Source organism: Geotrypetes seraphini, chromosome 2 (genome assembly GCF_902459505.1).
Source record: "Geotrypetes seraphini chromosome 2, aGeoSer1.1, whole genome shotgun sequence".
Lineage (NCBI taxonomy): Eukaryota > Metazoa > Chordata > Amphibia > Gymnophiona > Dermophiidae > Geotrypetes > Geotrypetes seraphini.
In genome coordinates this window covers 271,621,123-271,647,678 of record NC_047085.1, presented here as the reverse complement: position 1 = coordinate 271,647,678, position 26,556 = coordinate 271,621,123, and the positions used below count along the sequence as shown (strand labels likewise).

Below are 26,556 nucleotides of genomic sequence, written 5' to 3'. Positions count from 1 at the left end.
AGATAGGATGTGAAGATAAAGTTATAGTTGAGGATACGGTTCGCCATCATTGAATTTTGATAAAAACTGTGACCAAACTTGTCCATCCTACGTCCTTCCCGGCCCAGAGGGACGGCAGCATACACCTTGAAGGGGTTGGATTTTTTCAAGGAAGACTCAACCACCAAGGACTGGTGGGAAAGCTGAGAATTCTCAAACCCCTTAACCGGGATCGTCCGGTAACTGGACTCCAATTTGGAGGGAATGGCCATGACCGCATACGGTATGTCGAGATTCCGGATAAAAGTCTGGCGGAGAACCTGATGCAGTGGCAAGCGCAGCGCCTCACGAGGCGGATGAGTAACACCCATTTCCGCCAGGTATTCCTGGGTATAATGGGACTCAGACTGGAGGTCCAGGTTCAGGGCCTTACCCATGTCTGAAATGAAATGAATAAAGGAAGAGTTCCGAAAAGAAGACTCATCCTCCTGAGGGGACCCTGAACGAGATCTGGGGGCAGCAGAGAAAGAGGGAGAAATTTCCCTTGAATAATATGCCAGAGCTTCGGAGTCTCGCGACTGAGAGATCGAGGAGGCTCGGTTAAACTGCCTCGTGGGCATCGTGGAATGGCCCCGGGAAAGGAGGATTGGGGAGGATCCCGGTGTCCGAGGTACAAGTTTGCGGAGCCTCGGAGAAGACTGGGTAAACAAAAGCTCCCCAATAGGCCTCGAAGAGGACCCCTGGGAGGCGGCCACCTGCCTCAATGCGGAAAGCAAACCAGTTGCCAACTCTAAGGCAACCACCGGCCCCGCGGTTCTCGCGGTTGGAGACCTGCCCCGAATGGGCAGAGACGACCGCAGCCTTTTAGAAGGGGCAAGCCTTGACATAGTAGAGGGCCAAAAGCAGGCCCCCTTTCTGCACCCCCTCAAAGTCACAGGCCCTGACTCCGGGGACGAAGAATCGTTCAAGGGTATTTTGCGAGTCTTTCAGACACGGCCCCGAGACACAAGGGAAGAACGCTCAGGCTGGTCAGACCGGGACTGGGTCAAGGTCGAGGCCAGTTGCATCAAGGTCAGGACCAGATGGCTCACGACTGTGGAAATCTGAGTAGTAAGGATAGCCTTTAGCTTGTCCTCGAACATAGGCACCGAGGCCAAAGGATGTTGGGTCAGAGGTGCAGCAGTGTGCTCCTTCGGGAGCGACCCCGAAGAAGAGTATTCCCTACGTGAGGAGGCACGCTTTGAGGGAGGTCTCGAAGAGGCCGACGAGGCAGCACTCACATGAGATTCCGAGGTAGGTATTCATGGTAACAGATCCTTATAGTTGGTGCATCCAGGTGCCTTGGACCTACCCATAACCCTAATAGTTGTTCTTTCTGTTTACGAATGCTGTTAAAAACACAGAGAGCACAGAGAAGAGAAGCTATTTGACTCTTTGGATCCCAGTCCATTGACTGGAATCAGGACCATTGACATCAGTGGCTACCCAGGCATCAGGTAACACTGGGAGTGCACCGGCATTGAGGGGGGTCTCCACCTCACTTGACATCAGGTGCTGTTAGTTGGCCCCAGGACCAGTCTGCTGCAGACCTGACACCAAGGATGAGTACGGGTTTGAAGTTATCCTCATTGGCACTGAAGGACCTTGATGCTGAATGTTGGAGAAAGCCCAAGCATCAGTCTTTCTCAGTGCATAGTGTCAGGAGAATTAGAACATCAGAGGATCCAATATTTAAGAATCATCAGCATCAAGATGATTGTTCTTCCTCTGTAGTGGCTGACAGGTCCCCCACTTCCAATTTGGCACTGCCTTCTCAGGCTATCCCTCTACCTGTTCCCCAGCCTTTACCAATGCCTACCTCTGATCAGTGGTACCAAGCTATATTCAGGGAGGAGCAAGTGCAGATTCTACAACTACAACCCGCTCAGGCAATTGAGGCTCTGCCCTTGCTTCTTCCTGAAGCTCATCAAGAGACCTTTGAGGGGTAATGGCATCAGCATGGACACAAGCAACACCGCCTTCATTGTCAAGAGAGGATGCTTCCCTGGCGTCCAATAGGTAGGACTGTACCTCAATTCCCTTCAAGGCATGGGCATTGTCCTATTGAGCCAAAGCAAGCTGAAGCCTCCTCCAAGAGGACTATGACAGGGACTGCTCATGGAACTCAGATGAGGATCCACATTATTTGGAGGATAAATCATCTCTTCTGACCCTTCAACACCTCAAGAGAGAAGCAAGTCCTCACCTGAGTGTCTTTCTAACCAGTTTTGCAGGCAAACCTGAGGAGGAAAGAGGAGACTTACCCGAGGCTGGAGTAACAGGAGGGGCCGAGGCCGAAGCCTTCGAGACCGAGGGGACTTCAAGGCCGAAGTACCCAACGATGGTACCGAGCTCGAGGCCTGTCCCGCAGGATCCATCGGGCCAAAGAATTGGAGAATCTTGGCCACCTTCTGACAAAGAGCCCACGGTTGCAAAGTCGCACAACGTGGACATGACTCAGCGCGGTGCTCCGCACCCAGGCAACGATGAGGGTTGGTGATGGAGATTACTCGGTTGCACTTAGTGCAAAAAAACAATATGGAAGTGCAAATATATCAAAGATAAAGGTACAGCAGCATGTGTAAAAGCATGTCTCAACAAGATAATAAACATATAGGCATCATAAAATGACCATGTGCGACTGCGATTGAAACAACCTACAAAGAGCTAATACAATACTGACTAATAAGAGGGTGATGTAATATTTTCGCCACACTGTAGCCCAAGACCGGGGCTCCACAACGCTCTCAGTGGCTAACACCAACAAGTACACCAGCGTGTGACCCAGACCGGAGTCACCCTGCAGGATTAGACTGACACAAAAACAGGAACAAAAAAAAAAAAACCCAATTCCACACCATTTTACTTTTCAAAAACATCAAGGTCAGGATGAAACAAATAAGGTCAAGGGTGTCCAAAGCAAAAATTCAATCAAAGCAAAACTCAAAAGAAAGAAAAATAAACAGTTCAGAAAAAGTTCAAATTTTCTCTTTCTTTCAGACTGTCAATAATGCACTTGAGGTTTTACTCTCCTCAGGGCTTCCTGTCCTTAGTGCCTGCACAGCCTGCTCCCAAGCAGGTTGTAATGAAAAGGAAAATATAGTTCTCTGCTCTGTTCTATACAATTCACAGTTTCCAAACTGAAGCCTCCAGCAGCTTTTATAGTACTGCTGGGAAACGGAGAGTGCCCTAGGTTTGCCTTGAAAACGCTTTTCAAGCAGCCTTCAAAATTCCCTGCCTGGGTGATAGCAAACCTCTCCCCAACAGACACACTCACAGCTTCTAGTATTCAAAAACAAAATGCAGAATTCAAAAATAGTCCCAAGCAAAAACTCACAGTCAAGTAGTTCCTTCCTGGCACCTGGTAGTAAATCCAACCTCCATCGGTTCAGGATATTCAGCAACTTCCTCAGGCAAACTCCCTTGTAATTCCATCGGGGTTGCTTCATCCAGTAGTTGCAGATCTAGTGAGTCACCAGCCTCAATTACCTCCATGGGTGTACAGTTCTCACCTCTGCTTGGACCAGGGGGGGCAACAGGGAAGAAAGGCCTTAACCTTCTCCCTAACCTGCCTGCCTACCTTTTTCTTAGGAATTTCAGGCTCCCCCTGATGGTTAATCGGGAAATCAACATGATCAGAGCTAGGGGAGACCTTGCAAACTCCCTTCCTGGATTTCCTATTGACTTTCGTGACTGCTTTTACTGGGACCTTGGCAGGCCCGATGTTTGACTGGTCACAATATCTAGAAAAGACTTCCACACACATGTGAAGGAAACAAGGGATCTATTCTTGAGAGCAGCCGCTCTTTCAAATCTAGCTGTAGTGCAGACAGTATTACACCACATATGATAAAATAGAACTGAGGTGTTCTTTCAATGTTGTAGAATTAATTTTAAAACAAGTTGCAGCAATAGGTTTTAACATTTTGGACTCTCCTGGAGAAAGTGACTGCATAAGACTATTACTACCAAGAATAACAATCGCAGGAGTGAGTGATTCAGTAATACCAAATAGATTCTGTAGGAATTTCCATACTGATTGCCAAAAAGGACATACCATTTTACAGTGAAACAGTTGATGAATAAAAGTGCCCTTTTATTTAGTGCAGGACCAACAATTCCCAGACTCAGATGACTTAAATGAGCTATTTTATGCGGCGTACAAACTGCTCTATGCAGTACAAAATACACTGACTGTTTCAAGGAGGATGACCTAGATGTGCGCAGTAAAGAAAGCCATATTTGCATCCATGAAAAAGAGGATGATGGTGGGATTTGAAGATCAAATTCCCATGTATGTTCCGTACCTATAGGATGGTGAAACTGTTCTATTTGTAGCCATTTGTACCATTTCGATGCACAGCTAGTGGTACCATGTAGCTGGGATATCAAGGACAGTATGCTAGGTGGCACAGCAGTTAATGGTGTCTTTCGCATGAAAGTAGTTAAGCAGTGAACAAGTTGTATCCATTTAAAGTGTTGAATATTGGAGAAAGGATGCTGTTGATTAAGTTGGTCAAAGGACAACCAAGAAGAGTCATCTCTGAGGTCACATACCGTCTATATACCAGAGCATTGCCATGCTTTCCAACATAAGAGTTCATTGTTTATTTGAAAATTAGAATTGTTCCAAAGAGGTGCAGACATAGTATGAGACCAAGGATGAGGAAGAAATTTTTCAACTTTATCAACAGTTTGTTTTGCACTGTGAATAATGGGATGGACAGGTTTGCATAAATGTTGAATCGGCAATAAGTATAGAGGTTGATCCGTGAAACACTTAGATTCCCTTAAGAGCCATATAGCACAGTTACTTACCGTAACAGGTGTTATCCAGGGACAGCAGGCAGATATTCTTGAATGATGGGTGACGGCACCGATGGAGCCCCGGTACAGACACTTTTAGAGTGATTGCACTCTAAGAACTTAGAAAGTTCTAGAGGCCGCACCGCGCATGCGCGAGTGCCTTCCCGCCCGACACAGGCGCGCGGTCCCAGTTAAGATAAGCCAGCTAAGAAGCCAACCCGGGGAGGTGGGTGGGACGCAAGAATATCTGCCTGCTGTCCCTGGATAACACCTGTTACGGTAAGTAACTGTGCTTTATCCCAGGACAAGCAGGCAGCATATTCTTGACTGATGGGTGACCTCCAAGCTAACAAAAGAGGGATGGAGGGAAGGTTGGCCATTAGGAAAACAAATTTTGCAAAACAGATTGGCCGAAGTGTCCATCTCGTCTGGAGAATGCATCCAGACAATAATGAGATGTAAAAGTATGAACTGAGGACCAAGTGGCAGCTTTGCAGATTTCCTCAATAGGAGTGGAACGGAGGAAAGCTACAGATGCTGCCATAGCTCGGACTCTATGGGCCGTGACAGAACCTTCCAGTGTCAGTCCGGTTTGAGCATAACAGAATGAAATGCACGCTGCCAGCCAATTAGACAACGTACATTTAGAAACAGGATGTCCCAATTTATTCGGATCACAGGACAGAAAGAGTTGGGGAGATGATCTGTTGGGCTTAGTACGGTCTAAATAGTAAGCCAGAGCCCGCTTACAGTCCAAAGTATGCAGAGCCTGTTCTCCAGAATGCGAATGAGGTTTCGGAAAGAAGACAGGCAGAACAATGGATTGGTTGAGATGGAATTCAGAGACAACCCTAGGGAGAAACTTTGGATGTGTACGCAAAACCACCTTGTCATGATGAAAGACTGTAAAAGGTGGATCCGCAACTAGTGCATGTAGCTCACTGACCCTCCTGGCAGAGGTGAGAGCAATAAGGAAAAGTACCTTCCAAGTGAGAAACTTGAAAGAAGCGGTAGCCAAAGGTTCAAATGGAGGCTTCATCAAGGCGGAAAGAACCACATTGAGATCCCAGATCACAGGAGGTGCTTTAAGAGGTGGTTTCACATTAAAAAGACCCCGCATGAACCTGGACACCAAGGGATGAGCTGAGAGGAGTTTTCCATGGACTGGCTCATGAAAAGCCGAAATAGCACTGAGGTGGACTCTGACTGAAGTAGACTTGAGACCAGAGTCAGATAAAGAAAGAAGATAATCCAACAATGTCTCCACTGCAAGTGAAGTGGGATCATGATGATGGAGAAGACACCAGGAAGAAAAACGTGTCCACTTCTGATGGTAACAGTGCAGAGTGGTCGGTTTCCTGGAGGCATCCAGAATTGAACGAACAGGCTGGGACAAAAGAGTATCATGAGAAGTTAGTCCGAGAGAAACCAAGCTGTCAGGTGCAGAGACTGGAGGTTGGGATGTAGAAGGGTCTCCTGATGCTGTGTAAGCAGAGAAGGAAACAGTGGAAGAAGAAAAGGTTCCCTGGAACTGAGTTGAAGTAGAAGGGAGAACCAATGTTGCCTGGGCCACCTCGGAGCAATCAGAATCATGGTGGCTCGTTCCCTCTTGAGCTTGAACAAGGTTCTTAACATGAGAGGCAGAGGAGGGAAAGCGTACAGGAACCGATTGGACCAATCGAGGAGAAATGCATCTGCTGCTAGACGGTGAGGAGAGTAGAGTCTGGAGCAGAATAGGGGCAGCTGGTGATTGCGAGGAGCTGCAAAAAGGTCTATCTGAGGAGTGCCCCACTGAGCGAAGATGGACTGCAGAGTGAAAGGATCGAGTGTCCACTCGTGAGGCTGGAGAACTCTGCTGAGCTTGTCTGCCAAGGAATTCTGTTCTCCCTGAATGTAGATAGCTTTCAGGAATAGATGGTGATCTGTGGCCCAAGCCCAAATCTTCTGGGCTTCCTGGCACAAGCTGCGAGAGCCCGTCCCTCCCTGCTTGTTGATGTAGTACATTGCAACTTGATTGTCTGTGCATAGCAGGAGGACTTGAGGAAAGAGAAGATGTTGGAAGGCCTTGAGGGCATAAAACATCGCTCTGAGTTCAAGGAAATTGATATGATGTTTCATCTCCTGGGCCGTCTAAAGTCCTTGAGTTTGGAACCACCATTGTAGAGACTGACGAAGAGATGATGTTACAGATATGTGACGTGAGCAAGGATCCAGTGCTTGGAACCACTGGGTAGCTAGGGTCCATTGAGGAGTGCGCAGGTGCAGACGGGCAAGTGGTGTGACATGAACTGTGGAGGCCATGTGACTCAAGAGTATCATCATTTGCTTGGCAGAGATGGAACGTTGTGGAAGCACCTGCTGACATAGAGACTGTAGCGTTTGAAGACGGTTGGATGGCAGAAACGCTCTCATGAGGACTGTGTCTAAGACTGCTCCAATGAATTGAAGTCTCTGTGTAGGGATGAGATGAGATTTGGGTAGATTGATCTCGAACCCCAGCAAACGTAGAAATAGGATGGTCTGGTTGGTGGCCTGAAGAACTGTTTGAGATGAATTGGCCTTTATCAACCAATCGTCCAGGTAAGGAAACACCTGAAGGTGGTGGGAACGTAGAAAAGCAGCCACCACAATCAGACATTTGGTGAACACTCTTGGAGAGGAGGCTAGGCCGAAGGGTAGCACCTTGTACTGGTAATGAGACTGATTGATCATGAAGCGTAGGTACTGTCTGGAGGCCAGATTGATTGGTATGTGAGTGTATGCTTCTTTGAGATCGAGGGAACATAGCCAGTCGCCTTGATTGAGAAGAGGGTAAAGAGTGGCTAAAGAGAGCATCTTGAATTTCTCTTTGACTAAGCATTTGTTGAGATCGCGAAGATCTAGGATAGGCCTGAGATCTCCTGTTTTTTTGGGGACTAGGAAATAACAGGAGTAAAAACCCTGCCCCTTTTGCTCCGGAGGAACTTCCTCTATAGCGTTCAGAAGGAGGAGGGATTGAACTTCCTGAAGGAGGAGGGAAGATTGGGGAGTGTGCAAAGCAGACTCTTTTGGTAGACTTGTGCCCGGGAGGGTTTGAAAGTTGAGAGAGTAGCCGTGGTGGATGATGTTGAGGACCCATTGGTCCGAAGTGATAACTTCCCACCGGCTGAGGAACAAAGAAAGACGACCTCCTATGGGTTGAGGCAGAAGTGGAGAAGGTTGGATGCTGGCTATGCCCTGGAGAATCAAGTCAAAAGGGCTGAGTCGGTTTTTGTTGCGGAGGCTGCTTGACAGGTTGCTGCTGCTGTTGTCTAGGTGTTTGCCTCTGCTGCTGACGCTGCCGCCTAGGTTGTTGCGGGGCAGACTGGAGGGGACGAGCCACATAACGTCGTTGGTAAGACGATTGCTGTCTGAACGGACATGCTGGTGGAGGTTTCTTCTTGGTTTTAAGAAGCGTATCCCAGCGTGTTTCATGAGCGGAGAGCTTTTGGGTAGTTGAGTCCATGGATTCTCCAAACAGCTCATCCCCTAAACATGGTGCATTAGCTAACCGGTCTTGATGGTTAACATCAAGTTCGGATACCCTTAACCAGGCTAAGCGGCGCATGGCCACAGACATAGCCGTTGCTCTAGAGCAGGGGTGCCCACACTTTTTGGGCTTGCGAGCTACTTTTTAAATGACCAAGTCACAATGATCTACCAACAATAAAATTTTAAAAAAACACAACGCACACTGTACGCATTGAAAATGTTAATCATCATTCCTATTCCAGGGTTTTCAAAGAGGTCAAAGCAGATGACTCTATGCACTATCACTTCAGTAACAACCATACAAAAATAGACAAATATACTCCCTCCCTTTTTACTAAACCACGTTAGCAGTTTTTAGTGCAGGGAGCTGCGCTGAATGCCCAGCGCTGCTCTCGCACTCCTAGGCTCCCTGCGCTAAAAACCTCTATTGCGGTTTAGTAAAAGGGGACCTTAGTGTAAAATATAGACAGCAGATATAAATTCAGACACATTTTGATCACAAAATTTAAAATAAAATCATTTTCCCTACCTTGTCTGGTGATTTCATGAGTCTCTGGTTGCACTTTCTTCTTCTGACTGTGCATACAATCTTTCTTCCCTTCTTTTAGCCTGTATGCTTCTTCTCTTCCAGACCTCATTTCTTCCCCCAACTTTTCCTTCCTCTTCCCTGCCCTTTCTTTCTCTCTGCCTCCCTTTCATTTTTTTCTGTTTCTCTTCTTTCCTTCTGTCTCCCTGCCTGCCCTTTTTCTTTCTTTCTCCCTGCCCTCCCCCAAGCCACTGCCACTGCCATTGCCATCGGGGACCAGGACCCAAACGCCACCAATAACAGGCCCCAAGCTCTCCCTGCTTCGGCCAACCAGCATTCCTCTCCCTGACGTCAATTCTGCCATCGGGAAGAGGAAGGCTGATCAGCCCAAGATCGCGATCGACCTATTAGGGGAAATGCTGCCGGGTCCTGCCTTCGCGGAAACAGAAAGTAGGCAGGACCCGGCAGGAAGAAGAACAAATGCTTGTCTCCCGCTTAGCCCGTAGCGAACGCTTGCTTCAGGGCTCTCAACATGTGCGCGCCGGCTTCCCTTCTCCCCTCCCCCCCCCCGGACATAACTTCCGGTTTCGGAGGGAAGAGAAGAGAAGCCGGCACGCACATGTTGAGAGCCCTGAAGCAAGCGTTCGCTACGGGCTAAGCGGGAGACAAGCATTTGTTCTTCTTCCTGCCGGGTCCTGCCTACTTTCTGTTTCCGCGAAGGCAGGACCCGGTTTTTTGTTCAGCAGCGGCAGATGACAGCTGGGCGGATCGCCCAGCTAAAAGGCCCTAGGGAGAAAGAAAACTGGAGAGGAAGGCTGATCGGCCCGTAGATCAGGACGGCAACACGAGTCTATCACAGAGCCCGGGATAGGCTCCGCGATCGACTCGCGTTGCCTTCCTGAGCTACTGGTCGATCGCGATCGACGCGTTGGGCACCCCTGCTCTAGAGGTAAGTTCAAATGTGTCGTATATAGATCTTACCATGAATTTTCTGAGCTGAAAAAGAGAAGAAGAGCATTGGTGAAAGGCCAAATGTTTTCTCTCAGGTAGGTACTGCTCAAAGGAAGCCATGGTGGTAAGGAGATGCTTTAAATAAAAAGAGAAATGAAAAGCATAGTTGCCAGATCGATTAGCGAGCATCGCATTCTGATATAGACGCTTACCAAATTTGTCCATGGCTTTACCTTCTCTACCAGGAGGGACAGAAGCATACACACTAGCTCCCGAGGACTTTTTAAGTGTGGATTCCACCAGGAGAGACTCATGTGGTAGCTGGGGTTTATCGAATCCTGGAATGGGGATAACCTTATACAGGGAATCCAATTTGCGGGGAGCTCCCGGGACAGTAAGAGGAGTCTCTAAATTTTTGTAAAAAGTCTCCCTCAAGTTGTCATGAAGAGGGAGTTTGAGAAATTCCTTTGGAGGCTGGTCAAAATCAAGAGCATCTAGAAAGGCTTTAGACTTTTTAGACTCAGCCTCCAAAGGAATGGACAGAGATTCACACATGTCTTTTAAAAAGGACGAAAAAGACGTGGAATCATGTTTGGAGGAAGGGTCAGGAATATCAGGCTCATCCTACCCCGAAGAACACTCACCTTCTGAAAGAAAAGGCTCTTCGGAATCACCCCACAGATCAGGGTCTCGAATATGGGAAGTACGGTCCCGAGACTCAGGGGTGGATGGTTCGAGGTGTCGGGACTTGCGTACCGATTTACCCGACCTCATCGAAGCGGTACCGGGAGATGTTACCGGTTGCATCGGAGCTGAGGTCTGCACCGACTGGTGTTGAGTTGTCGGCTCCGGTGCAAGGATCGGTATCGACACCGATGAGGCTGAGTGCAGCGGTACCGAAAGAGAGGAAGTAGATAATATAGGACGTTCCACTCTCGGTACCGGCGGCTCAGTCGAGACCGGCACCGGAAGGTTCGGTGTCAGGATAGCTGGAAGGAGTTGTTGGAGCTGCTCCTTAAGCTGTACCTGTAAGATGGCCGCAATGCGATCATCAAGGGAGGGCACCGGTACCGCCTTTTTCTTTTGCGGTACCTGTGGTGCCGCTCTACACCCCGGAGATGAGGAGCCCGATGTCGAGGGACTCACCTCAATAGGGGCGGAGCGCTTCCGCTGGCGCCTCACGGTCGGCAGGACTGGACTCGCTGCAATGGAGACCGGAGGGCGTTCCAGCGAGGAAGGCTTCTTAGCCAGCTTACCTGGGTGCTGCGACGCCGGCGCGGTGTCGTGCGGCGTCGACGAGGAGGGTGCCGACTGGGTAGGCGCCGATGTCGCGGTGTCGGACATCTCGGTACCAAAAAGCAAGCGCTGCTGTATCTGGCGATTTTTCAATGTCCTTTTTTTCAGTGTGGCACAGCGGGTGCAGGTGGAAGCCTGATGCTCCGGACACAGGCACTGTAAGCACCAGTTGTGTGGGTCCGTAAGGGAGATAGGCCGAGCACACCGCTGGCACTTTTTGAACCCTGGCTGAGGGGGCATGAAGGGAAAGACGGCTTCTGCCAAATCGAAGGCCGAGGTCTCGATGGTGGCAGTAGGCCCCGCCGGGGCAGACCGAAAAACAACAACAAAAAAAAAAACTCGATGAAAAGTAAAATGTTTTTTTTTTTTTTTTTTAACAACAGAAAGGAATAGAAGGGCAAAAAGACCCGAAAAAATTTTCGCGAGCGGGAAGGCGTAAGGAAAAAAATTTCAACAGCCGTTGAAACTGCGACTTCTTAGCTCCGCGGAAACTAAGAAACTAAGAAACTGGGGACCGCGCGCCTGTGTCGGGCGGGAAGGCACTCGCGCATGCGCGGTGCGGCCTCTAGAACTTTCTAAGTTCTTAGAGTGCAATCACTCTAAAAGTGTCCGTACCGGGGCTCCGTCGGTGCCGTCACCCATCAGTCAAGAATATGCTGCCTGCTTGTCCTGGGATAAAGGTATATAGCTAGAGGATACAGGAGCAAACCAATATGAGGTTTGTTGCACGATGTAAGCTGTATGATAATTACGGAAATCAGGAAAATTTACTCCGCCACAGTCCTTATTAGCCTTCAACTTTTCCAATGCAATGCGAGGGGATTTAGAACCCCACAAGAAGACTGTTAGTTGTTTTTCAATGTTTGAATAAAAGGAGTTCGGTAACAAGCTTGGTATCATGTTCAGGAAATAGATGTTAATTTAGATGCATTTAACAGCAAAGTTTCCGTGACTGACGGTGCAATGAAAATACCCAGATATTTTAGTGTAGTATCCGACCAGGTAAAGTTGAAATGCTTGAATTCATATTTAACCTCAGGATGGTTGAAAGGCATTATTTCAGATTTTGAATGATTAAGTTTATACCCGGACACATTAACATAATCTTGAATAGTGTCCAGTATGTGTGGCAATGAAGCAGGAGTGGTGTAGAGAAGAATATCGTCCGCTTAGGCAGAGTATTTAACTGTGAGAGAGTCAACTTAATTCCTTGAATGTCAGCATTATTTCTGAAAGACAAAAGCAGAGGCTCCAATGCCAAATTGAAAAGCAATGGTGACAATGGACATCCTTTGTCATGTACCACAACTAGGATGAAAAGAAGCCGATAGATGATTGTTGGATGAGAATTTTGGTGGATGGGGAGGTATATAAAACTTTGATCATATTACTAGCATATTGAGAAAAACCAAAGTGATGTAGTGTTCGAAAGAGGAAGGACCACTCAACTCTATCGAACGCCTTTTCAGCATCTTATCCAATTGAAATTTCTGGAGTGTCTGAGGTTTCTACATGATGAAGAATGTTGAAGAATAGCCTTGTATTATCATGTGATAGTCAACCATGCATAAACCCAGTCTGTTCATTGAATATTAATTTGGGTAACAATTTTTTAGATTCTCGGAGATCTGAGAAAGCGTGAACTTGAAGACCTTGAGCATGCGCAGATGCTCAAGGCCCAGCAAAGAAGAAGACACAGATCTTCGGACACTGGCACCAGCACGTCCTTTGCGTTGGTGCCGGTGGCCAGATGGGGGTAAGCAGCGTGTTCGGGTGGATGCTGGGGGTTTTCAGCTCGCGGTGGGGATGGGGTGCGACGTGAGCGGGAGGATGCCGGATCGCGGGGGGTGTCGCTAGCAAATCGAGGCAAGCTCGGTTTCCGAGGTGCCGATTTTGCAAATGTTTTGCTCATCTTGCAAAACACTCGCAAAACAGGGTATAAACAATATAAATAGACAATATAAACAATATAAACAATTGTAATAGTGCTCAAATGAATGTGCTCAGTACCACCACTCACACCGGTCATTTGGACTAAACCAATGGAACAGAGGACCATCATTGCAACATCCTTCCTCCATTACCTTACTCAAATTCTCTATATCAATGCAAATACTAATTCAGTATATGAATAATAACATGATATTTTTGCACATTTGTAGCATGAAGATTACGTTTGGGATTTAGTAATCAACAACAGATTATATTTTTGACCATACGGGCACGTTTTTTTACACTTTGGGTGACTGACATTTTTTTGTGTTTGGGACATTCCCTTTGACATTTGGACAGAAATAATTGCAGTATTCGAGATCTCAAGACATCTACATCCTATAACTCTACAAGTTCATTCTCATACAGATAAGTGGTGATTTATTATTCATATACTGAATGCATATTTGCATTGATATAGAGAATTTGAGTAAGGTAATGGAGGACAGGATATTGAAAAAATGGTCCTCTGTTCCATTGGTTTTAGTCCAAATGTCTGGTGTGAGTGGTGGTACTGAGCACATTCATTTGAGCACTATTACAATTGTTGGGTTTATATTATTATTTTTAATTTATTTACTGTTATATACAGGCATTATAGTTTTTCTGATAAGCATTAATGAATATCTATTTATCAATTTAATCCCCAAGATTTGGTATATAGTACACAATTTTAGTCTCCACTCTTCCCGTGTAGGGGCCAATACACTTTTCCAGTGGGTAGCAATTAAACATTTTGCAGCTGCTAATCCCAATCACAGTAATCTCGTTTGCCATTTCAAAGGGCTAACATTATGCAACCCCAGTAAGCAGCGCCGGGGATTAAAGCCCAAAGGTCTTCCCAACAAACCAGATAAACTGTCCACTACTACCCTTCAAAACCAAAACACTCCTGGATAATCCCACCAAATGTGTAGAAAATAACCCAGAGCAGAATTGTAGCGCCAACAGCGATTTAATATCTGGGGAAACATCTTATGTAACTGCTCTGGTGTATAATACCATCTGGTCAAAAGACCTTGTAGGCATTTTCCTGTAGTAAAACACAAGTAGAAGCTCTACCAACTTTATTACATATAGTGGTCCAATCATTGGAAGTTAAAGTGTAACCCAAGTCTATCTCCCAGTTTATCATATAAGTGAATTTGTATAATTGCTGCCCCCTCAAACATTGATACATTGTTGAAACTGGTCTTGGTAACGTTCTGATGGTCAGCCATAAATTTTCAAAATGTCCACCCCCCCTCCCACCCAGTGGAGACATCTTATCCCATCCCTGAGAGCAAATAAAATGTGTTACTTGATGATAAGCCAAATAGTCCCCATCCGGGAGAACATAAACATAAGAACATAAGAACTGCCATCTCCGAATCAGACCCATGGTCCATCGAGTCCGGCGATCCGCACACGCGGAGGCCCAGTCAGGTATACACCTGATGTAGTTTTAGTCACCCATATCCCTCTATGCCTCTCGTAAGGAGATGTGCATCTAATTTTCCTTTGAATCCCAGCACAGTGGATTCCTTAATAACCTCCTTTGGGAGAGCATTCCAGGCGTCCACCACTCGCTGCGTAAAGCAGAACTTCCTGACATTTGTCCTGGACTTGTCCCCCCTTAGCTTCAAACCATGTCCTCTTGTCCGTGTCGCATTGGACAATGTAAATAATTTATTTTCCTGCTCTATTTTATCGATGCCTTTCAGCATTTTGAACGTCTCGATCATGTCCCCTCGCAGCCTCCTCTTCTCAAGGGAGAACAGTCCCAGTTTCTTGAGTCGTTCCTCATATTCCAAGTTCTCCATACCTCTTATTAGCTTCGTTGCTCGTCTCTGCACCCTCTCCAGCAGTTTTATATCCTTCTTTAGGTTGGGAGACCAATGTTGGACACAGTATTCCAAGTGTGGTCTGACCATTGCTCTATAAAGCGGCATTATGACTTTCTCCGATCTACTCGTGATTCCTTTCTTTATCATGCCTAACATTCTGTTTGCTTTCTTTGCTGCTGCCGCGCATTGTGCCGATGGCTTCAGGGTCCTATCTATCAGTACACCCAGGTCCTTTTCTTGTTCGCTCTTACCCAGAGTTGCGCCTGACATTCTATACTCGTGTTCCTTATTCTTACTACCTAAATGCATTACTTTGCATTTCTCCACGTTGAACTTCATCTGCCATTGCTCTGCCCATTTCTCTAACTGATACAAGTCGCTCTGGAGTTTCTCGCTATCCTCCTGCGATCTGATTGCCCGGCATAGCTTTGTGTCGTCTGCAAACTTAATGATCTCACTGGATACTCCTTCTTCCAGGTCATTGATGTAAATATTAAATAGGATCGGCCCAAGAATCGAGCCCTGGGGCACACCACTAGTCACTTTCTCCCAGTCTGAGAACTTCCCATTTATGCCCACTCTCTGTTTTCTGTTTTCCAGCCATTTGCCTATCCACCTGTGTATATCTCCCTCTATTCCATGACTTTGTAGTTTCCTGAGAAGTCTTTCATGTGGAACTTTGTCGAACGCCTTCTGGAAGTCCAAATATATTATGTCCACCGGCATTCCACTACATTTTTATCATGAACATTTCTTGAAGCTCCCAGCTCTCTCCAGTTACATCATGTGAACACTTGACTAAACAAAATCAAAAGGCTCCATTTTTACTGCAAACTATCCTGAGCGATACCACTACACTGAGCTAGATGCACTCAAGGAATTACAGTATAAACATCAAACAGTATAAACATCAAATATGACATCAAACTTCCTAAGTGCCATAAAAACTTAACTAGAGAGTAGAAAAGGATTACCGTATATACTTGAATATAGGCCAATCCAAATATAAACTGAGGTAATCTTTTTTCTCCTAGGATTTATATTTAAGTGCCCTGCCAGGCTCTGCACCAAGCCCCACTCCTTCCCTGCAGCAAGCTTCCTCCCTCCCCCCATCAGGCTCTGGACCCTGTTCTCCCTGCCTCCTCTGATGCCTTGCAGGCCTTTCTATGGGTCTGCCATAAGCCCTGGTGATCCACCTCCCTCCTGCCTCCCAGACCTCTAGAAAGTCTACCTTGAAAGTCCTAGTGGTCCAGCGGTGAACCGAGGAAGGAGTGCTTTTCCTGTGCTCCTGTCTTGTGCAGAACTGCGAGTTCACCACTGGACCATCAGGGCTTTCAAGGTAGGCGTTCTAGAGGTATGGGAGGTAGGAGGGATGTTTCAGAGTCGGCAAGGACAGGAGGCGGGAGGGATCCCTCCTGTCTTGGCTCACCGCTGGACAACCAATACTTACAGGAGGCCTGCAACAGGTCCAGGAGAGAGGCAGGTGGGTGCAAACTTGAATATAAGCCAAACCCCCCCATTTTTGGGCCATTTGTTTAGCCCCAAAATCTCGGTTTATATTCAAGTATATATGGATAAGGATAAGAAAGCCAAAAATATAAGACATGCTATGAAAATTAGACTTGGACATAAACAGCATTTTCAAAGAACTAGAGAAAAAGCACTGTTTGGGAACTCCAAGGATAAAAACAAGGAAGGTAAACAACCGGGACTTAATGTGCCTATACACAAATGCTAGGAGCCTAAGAGCCAAGATGGGGGAGTTAGAAGTCATAGCCAGAAAGAAGAACATAGACATAATTGGAGTCACTGAAACATGGTGGTCCGAGGACAACAAATGGGATGTGGTCATACCAGGGTATAAACTTTACAGGAGAGACAGGACATACAAGAAAGGTGGAGGAATAGCGCTATACATAAAGGACTCCATTCCTTCAACCAGGATGGAAACAGCAATAGGGGCGGACAACTTGGAATCACTGTGGGTTAAGCTACCAGGAGGAAGAGGAGCAGACATAAAATTGGGACTGTACTATCGCCCACCAGGACAACCGGAAGCAAACGATCAGGACCTGGAGGCTGAATTAAGGCAGGTATGCAAAAGCGGTAGTGTGGTGGTGATGGGGGACTTCAACTACCCTGGAATAGACTGGAGTATTGGACACTCAAACTGCACAAGGGAAACAAAATTCCTAGAGGCTATAAGGGACTGCTTCATGGAACAGCTGGTCATGGAACCAACAAGAGGAGAAGACACTCTTGACCTGATCCTCAACGGGCTAGGGAGACCCGCAAAGGAGGTGTTAGTACTAGCGCCACTAGATAACAGCGATCACAACATGATCCAGTGCAAGCTAGAAATAGGAACACCAAAAGTGAAGAGAACCACAACGACAGCACTCAATTACAGAAAAGGGAACTATGAGGCCATGAGGAAAATGGTGGGAAAGAAACTCAGCAGTAGCTCAGGGAAGATGGAGACCGTTGAAAAAGCCTGGTCCCTACTCAAGAACACGGTGCACAAAGCACAGAACCTGTACGTCCCCAGGTATAGGAAAGGGTGCAAAAAGAATCGAACAAAAAACCTGGTGTGGATAACAAATGCAGTGAGAAAGGCAATAAGTGACAAGAAAGCATCGTTCAGAAAATGGAAAAAGGATCAAACCAAGGACAACCAGGATGAACAGAAAAGGCACCAAAAAGAATGTCACCGGGTGATAAGGAAAGAAAAAAGAGAATATGGCAAGGAAAGCAGGAAACTTCAAACCATTCTTCAAGTATGTGAAGGGGAGACAACCGGCCAGGGAGGAAGTGGGACCCTTGGATGATGGAGACAAGAAGGGAGTGGTAAAGGAGGAAACAGAGATAGCTGACAGGTTAAACAAGTTCTTCTCATCAGTCTTCACGAGAGAGGACACATCCAATATTCCAGAACCCGAAGAGATCTTACATGGAGACCGGGATGGGAAGCTGGTCAAACTGGAGATAAGCCGGGAGGATGTCCTCCGTCAGATAGACAGACTAAAGAGCGACAAATCACCAGGTCCGGACGGCATCCACCCAAGGGTACTAAAGGAGCTGAGAAACAAAATAGCAGAAACATTTTGCCTTATATGTAACCTTTCCCTAGAAACAGGGGAGATCCCAGAGGACTGGAAAATAGCAAATGTCACGCCCATCTTCAAGAAGGGATCGAGGGGTGACCCGGGAAACTACAGGCCGGTGAGTTTGACCTCGGTTCCGGGAAAGATGATGGAAGCACTGATTAAGGACACCATCTGCGATCACATAGAAAGCAATGGGCAGCTGAAGGTAAGCCAGCACAGCTTCTGCAAGGGGAGGTCATGCCTCACAAACTTGCTGTACTTCTTTGAGGGAATAAACAGCCAGATGGATAAAGGGGAATCCATAGACATCATTTACCTGGACTTCCAAAAAGCCTTTGACAAGGTACCCCACGAACGGCTGCTAAAGAAACTGTGGAACCACGGGGTGCAAGGGGATATCCACCGATGGATCAAACACTGGTTGGCAGGCAGGAAACAAAGGGTTGGAGTAAAGGGCCGTTACTCTGAATGGCAAAGGGTCACGAGTGGAGTCCCACAGGGGTCGGATCTGGGACCACTCCTATTCAATATATTTATTAACGACTTGGAGACAGGGACGAACTGTGAGGTTATTAAATTTGCGGACGACACCAAACTCTACAGCAGGGTTAGAACCAAGGAAGACTGTGAAGACCTGCAAAGGGACTTAACGAGACTGGAAGACTGGGCAAAAAAATGGCAAATGAGTTTTAACACTGAGAAATGCAAAGTCATGCATGTAGGGAAAAAGAACCCGATGTTCAACTATAAAATGGGGGGATCATTGCTGGGGGTGAGCAACCTTGAAAGAGACCTGGGGGTGATGGTGGACACAACATTGAAAGCATCAGCACAGTGTGCGACAGCCTCAAAGAAAGCGAACAGAATGTTGGGTATCATCAAAAAGGGTATCTCGATCAGGACGAAGGAAGTCATTTTGCTGCTGTATCGGGCAATGGTGTGCCCGCATCTGGAGTACTGTGTCCAGTACTGGTCACCGTACCTCAAAAAGGACTTGAGGGAGTCCAGAGAAGAGCGACAAAACTGATAAAAGGTATGGAAAACTTCTCATACACTGACAGATTGGAAATGCTGGGGCTGTTCTCCCTGGAAAAGCGGAGACTTAGAGGAGACATGATAGAAACCTTCAAAATCATGAAGGGCATAGAGAAGGTAGACAGGGACAAATTCTTCAGGCTGTGGGGAGCCACAAGTACAAGGGGGCACTCGGAGAAATTGAAAAGGACAGGTTTAGAACAAATGCTAGGAAGTTCTTTTTTACTCAGAGGGTGGTAGACACATGGAATGCGCTCCCGGAGGCTGTGATAGGCCAGAGCACGCTACAGGGGTTCAAGGAGGGTCTAGATAGGTTCCTAAAAGAAAAGGGGATTGAGAGGTACAGATAGAAGTGGAGGTAGGTTACAGGAGTAGTCAGAAACCACTTCACAGGACGTAGAGCTGATGGGCCGCCGTGGGAGCGGACTGCTGGGCATGATGGACCTCTGGTCTGACCCAGTGGAGGCAACTTCTTATGTTCTTAAAAGAACAAAGGGGGCCATGCACAGTGTTAATGATGATAGCAGATATTCCATAAATGTTCAATTTGAGCATTTAGAGAACTTTTGGGAAGAGTTTCTACCTTGGACAACCATTGGTGACATCGCCCATATTATGAAGACTCTTACCTTACTTATCCCTCAGACAACAGATTTCTGTTACACACTATATAATTTCATTATACTAGTCAGAAGGCAAATATATATACAATGAAAGTGCAGGTTTCCTTACCTAGACTTTCTCTTTCTCTGCTCTCTAGATGACATAAAACCTTTAACAAAATAACAACATTATTTAATACAAAAAGCATAAATTCTTTTGAAGTCTTTTTTATATTACATTAAGCTGTGGTATCTGCTACTAGAGAATGAGGGTCAAAGTGGTTAAGACAGCTATATTCAAAATCAGTTTGAAAAGTTCTTGGCAGAATCACTAGTGGCACTTAATCCTGACTTGGGCACATTACTAGGAGCTGGAAAAACCTTTTTTGTTCAGGTTAAGAATACTGTTTAAAAAAATATTTTTTTAAAACTAGATTTTATTTTCATTTTGTTCTGCAGACTGCTGAAAGTTTAGAACTTAGCATTATTGAATTCTTTTTAGGACTCCTTTTACTAAGCTGCAATATCGGTTTTAGAGTGCGCTGAATTGCTGCGCGCACTAGATGCTAACACCAGCATTGAGCTGGTGTTAGTTCTAGCTGTGTAGCGCGGGTTTAATGGGCGCTAAAATTCTGCGCTAAAAATGCTATCGCAGCTTAGTAAAAGGAAGCCCTAAAGTGTTGTTAAAGTGCCTGAGACATTTAAAAGTATTTTATATTGGGTATTTATTAAGAACAGAATTTTTTAAAATTGAGAACACTACTGAAGCCTATGGGATTTCCCATTAAGCAGGGCCATAGAGACTGTGTTTTAGTGTATAAACTAATGTTTTACTTGGTTTTAAAGCTATAATGCTGCCTTTGTTCTTAAGGTTCACTAGGACCTCCTTTTTTAATATGATTCCTCTTTAATATGGGTTTTATTTTATTTTTTTTGTAAGGGACTTATTTCTTTTTTGTAGAGAAAAATTGTAGAGAGAGAAACTGAGAAGTTTTTAAACTAGGAAGAAGGGAAAAGCCGACAATCGACCAAGAGTCGATGGTTTGAGGATACCATGCAGGAAGATAGCGGGGAAGACTCACCGGCTCATAGGCAAGACAGAAATCCTGATGAATCGAAAGGGACACAAGAGGGAAGGAAATGCAAGAAAGTAACAGGCAGCAAACTCAAGTGTATGTACACGAACACAAGGAGCATAAGAAATAAGATGGGGGAATTGGAAGCTATGGCAAAAAAAGATAACCTTGACATCATTAGAATCACAGAAACATGGTGGAATGAGGAAAACGTCTGGGACACTGTGCTACCAGGATACAAGCTATACCGCAGAGACAGAGTAAGTCAAAAAGGTAGGGGTATTGCCCTACACGTCAAAGAGCGAATTGAGTCTACCGGAGAGAACACGCCGGAAACGAAAAATAAGGTAGAGTCTCTATGGGTCAAAATTCCGGGAACAAATGGAATGGAAATGAAGATCGGCATCTACTACCGACCCCCAGGGCAGTCCAAATAAATTGAAGGAGAAATGACGGAGAAGATTAAATGCAACTGCAAGAAGGCAACGCAGTTATCATGGCTGATTTCAATTATCCAGGGATAGACTGGAACCTAGGCACCTCCAGCTGCAGTAGGGAGACCAAGTTCCTGGATGCCATAGGTGTTTGCTTCCTGGAACAACTTGTCAAGGAAAATACGAGAGGAAATGCAATTCTGGACTTAACTCTAAATGGACTACGAGGACCGGCACAAGGTGTAGAAGTAGAAGGGACGCTGGGAAGCAGTGATCACAATATGATCTGCTTCAACCAAAAACGGACGAAAACTGGAGAAAGCACAAACATCATCAAAGCAGGTGCCATAAGGCAGGAAGAGGGGCCAAAAGAGACTACGGGGAAAATATAGCCAAGGAGGCAAAACCTTCAAGCCGTTCTTTCGATATATTAAGGGGAAACAACCCGTGAAGTAAGCGGTGGGGCTGTTGGATGACCATGGAATAAAAGGAATGCTAAAGGAGGACAAAGCCATCGCCAACAAACTGAACACATTTTTTGCGTCTGTATTTACCGAAGAGGATAAATACAACATACCAGAAGATGACAGGCTATATGCAGGAAACGAAGATGGGAAACTGACAGGGTTGATGGTCAGTCTAGAAGAAGTATGCAGGCAGATTGATAGGCTTAAAAACGATAAATCCCTTGGACCGGATGGCATCCATCCGAGGGTAATCAAGGAACTTAAAGGAGCTATAGCTGAACTGCTTCAACTAATAGCCAATCTGTCGACCAAATCAGGAAGGAAAATGGTGAATGTTACACCGGTCACACAGAAGATCCGGGAAATTACAGACCGGTGAGTCTGACCTTGGTACTGGGAAAAATGGCAGAGACGCTGATAAAGAACCGCATCATTGATCACCTTGACGGACACAATCTGATGAGAAGCAGCCAGCATGGTTTCAGCAAAGGAAGATCTTGCTTGATGAACTTTCAGCGCTTCTTCGAGGGAGTAAACAGGCAGATAGACAAGGGTGACCCAGCTGACATTGTATATCTTGATTTTCAGAAGGCATTAGACAAGGTCCGGCATCAACAACTACTTAGAAAAATTGCGAGCCATGGAATTGAGGGTGAAATACTCACATGGATTAAAAACTGGCTGGCAGATAGGAAACAGAGAGTGGGGGTAAATGGACAATACTCGGACTGAAAAAGCGTCGCAAGTAGAGTGCAACAGGGTTTGGTGCTTGGACCCATGCTGTTCAACATATTTATAAACGACCTGGAAATTGGTACGACGAGCGAGGTGATTAAATTTGCAGACGATACGAAGTTATTCAGAGTAGTGAAGATACAGAAGGATTGCGAAGACCTGCAAGATGACAAACACGCTTAAGAAATTGGCTATGACATGGCAAATGAGGTTTAACATGGATAAGTGTAAGGTGATGCATGTTGGTAACAAAAATCTTATACATGAATACAGGATGTCCGGTGCAGTACTCGGAGACCCCCAGGAAAGAGACTTAGGAGTACTGGTCGACAAGTCAATGAAGCCATCCGTGCAATGTGCTGCGGCGGCAGTGGCGAAAAGGGCGAACAGAATGCTAGGAATGATAAAGAAGGAGATCACGAACAGATAAGAAAAGGTTATCATGCCGCTGTATCAGCCCATGGTACGCCCCTACCTGGAATACTACGTCCAGCACTGGTTGCTGTCCATGAAGAAGGACACAGTATTACTCAAAAGGGTCCAGAGAAGAGAGACTAAAATGGTTAAGGGGCTGGAGGTGTTGCCGTACAGTGAGAGATTAGAGAAACTGGGCCTCTTCTCCCTTGAAAAAAGGAGACAGAGGGGACATGATCAAAGCATTCAAGATAATGAAGGGAATAGACTTAGTAGATTAAAGACAGGTTGTTCACCCTCTACAAGGTAGGGAGAACGAGAGGGCATTCTCTAAAGTTAAAAGGGAATGGATTCCGTATAAACATAAGGAAGTTCTTCTTCACCCAGAGAGTGGTAGAAAACTAAAATGCTCTTCCGGAGGCTGTTATAGGGGAAAACACCTTCCAGAGATTCAAGACAAAGTTAGACAAGTTCCTGCTGAACCGGAAAGTATGCAGGTAAAGCTAGTTTCAGTTAGGGCACTGGTCTTTGACCTAAGGGCCGCTGTGTGAGCAAACTGCTGGGCACGACGGACCAGTGGATCATCATGCCCAGCAGTCCGCTCACGCGGCGGCCCTCTGGTCAAAGACCAGCACCCTAACCGAGACTAGCCTTACCAGCGCCCGTGTTTGTTCAGCAGGAACTTGTCTAACTTTGTCTTGAATCCCTGGAGGGTGTTTTCCCCTATAACAGCCTCCAGAAGAACATTCCAGCTTTCTACCACTCTCTGGGTGAAGAACTTCCTTACGTTTATACGGAATCTATCCCCTTTCAACTTTAGAGAGTGCCCTCTCGTTCTCTCTACCTTGAAGAGGGTGAACAACCTGTCCTTATCTACTAAGTCTATCCCTTTCAGTAACTTGAATGTTTCGATCATGTCCCCTCTCAATCTCCTTAGGCTTTGCCCTTGAGTTATTGGCTTAAAATTACATTTTTAATTGTGGCTCTTTTCATTACTGTGATGCTACAGTATTTCAAATGGCTCTGTTGTCTGTATGATTGGTATACTTAGAAAGGTAAATACATATTTACCCTCCTTGTTTTTGTATTTTGTCATTGTTAATTTACCCCCCCCCTCCCCCCCGTTACATAACCCTAGCATGATTTTTAGCGTTGGCTTCAACTGTAACAGCTCCGACGCTCGTAAGAATTCTGAGAATCAGAGTCGTTATTGCTGCAGCCAGCGCTAAAAACCACATTTTTGTAAAAGAGGGAGGAGGTTAATTTGTGGTTTTGATTTGCCCCGACACAGGTGCTATGGTCACTGAAACACATTCGGGTAAGTTATAACTTTTTGTGGAAGTCTGGTTATTTTACACCTGGTGCCACCTTTTCTACTCAGAGGTGTAAAGCCGAGCCCTTGGAACACTAATTCTCTTCATGACTCAAAGAATCAAGGGGCCAGAACATTAGCTGTTGATTTTTTATAAGTTTCAAATTATTATAATCAAGATAAATCTTGTACATTACAGCTAGTATTAAGTGAAATTTACTCTTACCTGTTAATTTCCTTTCCTTGAATACTACTAGACCAGACTTATAGATTATGTCCCTTTACTAGCAAATGGAGGCAGAGACTTGAAGATTGCAATGACATACATCATCACTATAACAAGTGGTGAAGCCAGGAACATTTTAGTATGCTAATATCAAAGCCACCTGACAGACCAAAACAAGAGGGGTAAAAATCCCCAAAGAGAACTAAATTGAACCCAGAACAGAGGCAAAACTAATTATATACACACAGGTAGAAGATCTAGGACTCAGAAATTTACTGAATCCTTCAGTCTTCTGGAGTGGGCCCTAATCTAGTCTTGGAGGTAAGAACCATTTCAACTTTCTTATCATCCTGTAAGACCAGTCCAGACCTATGGCATATACCAGGACTTTTATCCCACAGGGCAGTAAGACTACTATACCTTCTGGGACAACCAAAGGCACTATACCACCTAACCCTAATATCAAGTTTCTAATATCTGCCAAACAAATGAAGGGATGAGCATGGTATGGTCCTGCACATTTCTTCTAAGTCAACACAACAGTGCTTGCTTCAGCAGATGAAGCAGGCTGTGATGTTACAATGGGTGATCACCTGGCATTCAGTGATCACTGCATGGTACGGTTTAATATTAAGATGGGTATAGAGAGGGCTCATTCAAAAGCAAAGGTTCTAGACTTTAAAAAAAACTAACTTTGTTCGGATGGGGGATTACATCAAGGAATTGTCTGGATGGGAACGTATGGAAGGAGTAGAAATGCAGTAGGTAAAACTGAAAGGAGTTATTGTAAAGGAGACAAACTTTTTTGTGTGCACGAAAGAAGAGTGGGACTTGGGTGTGATTGCATTTGATGATCGTAAGGTGACCAAACAGGTTGAAAAGGTTTTGACGACAGCTAGAAGAAGACTAGGGTTCATAATAGAGGTATGGCCAAAAGGAAAAAGGAGATATTGATGCCCCTGTATAAACCTTTGATGAGACCTCATTTAGAATATTGTGTACAATTCTGGAGGCCACTCCTTCAAAAAGATATAAAAAGGAAAGAGTTGGTCCAGAGGAAGGCTACTAAAATGCTGCGGGGTGTTCATCATAAGGCATATGGGGACAGACTTAAAGATCTCAATCTGTATACTTTGGAGGAAAGGCAGGAGAGAGGAGATATGATAGAGACGTTTAAATACCTATGTGGCATGAATGTACATGAGTTGAGTCTTTTTCATTTGAAAGGAAGCTCTGGGAAAAAGAGAGCATAGGATGAAGTTAAGAGGTGATAGGCTCAGGAGTAGTCTAAGGAAATACTTTTTTACAGAAAGGGTGGTAGATGTGTGGAACCGTGTCACAGAAGTGGTAGTGGAGACAGAGACTGTCTGAATTCAATAAAGCGTGCGATAGGCACATGGGATCTCTTAGAGAGAAGAAGAGATATCATATATACTCAAATACAAACCGATCCAAATATAAACAGAAGTAACCTTTTCCTTCCAAAAAAGGAGGAAAAAAAAGTTAACTCAAATATAAACTGAGATTAGAAATTTGGGTATGTGAGTATCATAAGTAATGCCATAAGTTATCACTAATTTTTCAGGTAGGACTATTTCTAGTTCAAAAAAGCTGAAGGAGATCCGACAAATATCTTTCTACTTGGGGCCATGACACTAACCAAAGTTTCTAAGCTTCTATCCTCATCAGAATACCTGGCCTCAGTCTCACATGCAGAAAACAGAAAAACCCTTTTTAAATACAAACCCATATATTAAAGTACTATTGTACACAAATGAAACCCTAATATGCCAGACTCTGCACACAGTATTCCACAAAAGAAATAGATGCATTTCTTTCTGAACAGTTCAAATTATAAAACCAGATATAAATTTTCAAAACTGACTATTTCAATCACTAAATTGAAAATAAAAACATTTTTCATATGTTTGTTATTTGGCGATCTTATTTTTCTGATCATCTTGCTCCCTCTTTGCTCTTTATGCATTTGCTGTTTCTTTTCTCTCCTTCTTTACATCTTACACTACATCCATCTTTGGCAATGATTTTCATATTCAGTTTTCTTCCATTTTTCTGCCTCCATCTAAAATCTGTCTTTCCACCTCTTCCCCTCTCTTCCATCTATGTGCACCATCTCTTCCCTCTCTTCTCTCCCATTTACTTCCATGTGCACCATCTCTTCCCTTCTTCCCCTTCCCTCCCTTCCATGTGCACAACCAGTTC

The 26,556-nt window shown here is 45.3% G+C and overlaps 1 protein-coding gene across 5 annotated transcripts in view; it reads right to left on the bottom strand.

Annotated features, from left to right (window-relative positions):
- Window positions 1–26,556, bottom strand: part of LOC117353570 (uncharacterized protein DDB_G0271670-like) — a 507,083-nt gene that overhangs the window by 160,889 nt on the left and 319,638 nt on the right. For all 5 annotated transcript variants that reach the window (XM_033929661.1, XM_033929662.1, XM_033929660.1 and 2 more), the window contains one exon: window positions 19,800–19,839. In XM_033929661.1, coding sequence (XP_033785552.1) covers window positions 19,800–19,839 — 40 coding nt within the window. The remainder of the gene's footprint in view (window positions 1–19,799; window positions 19,840–26,556) is intronic.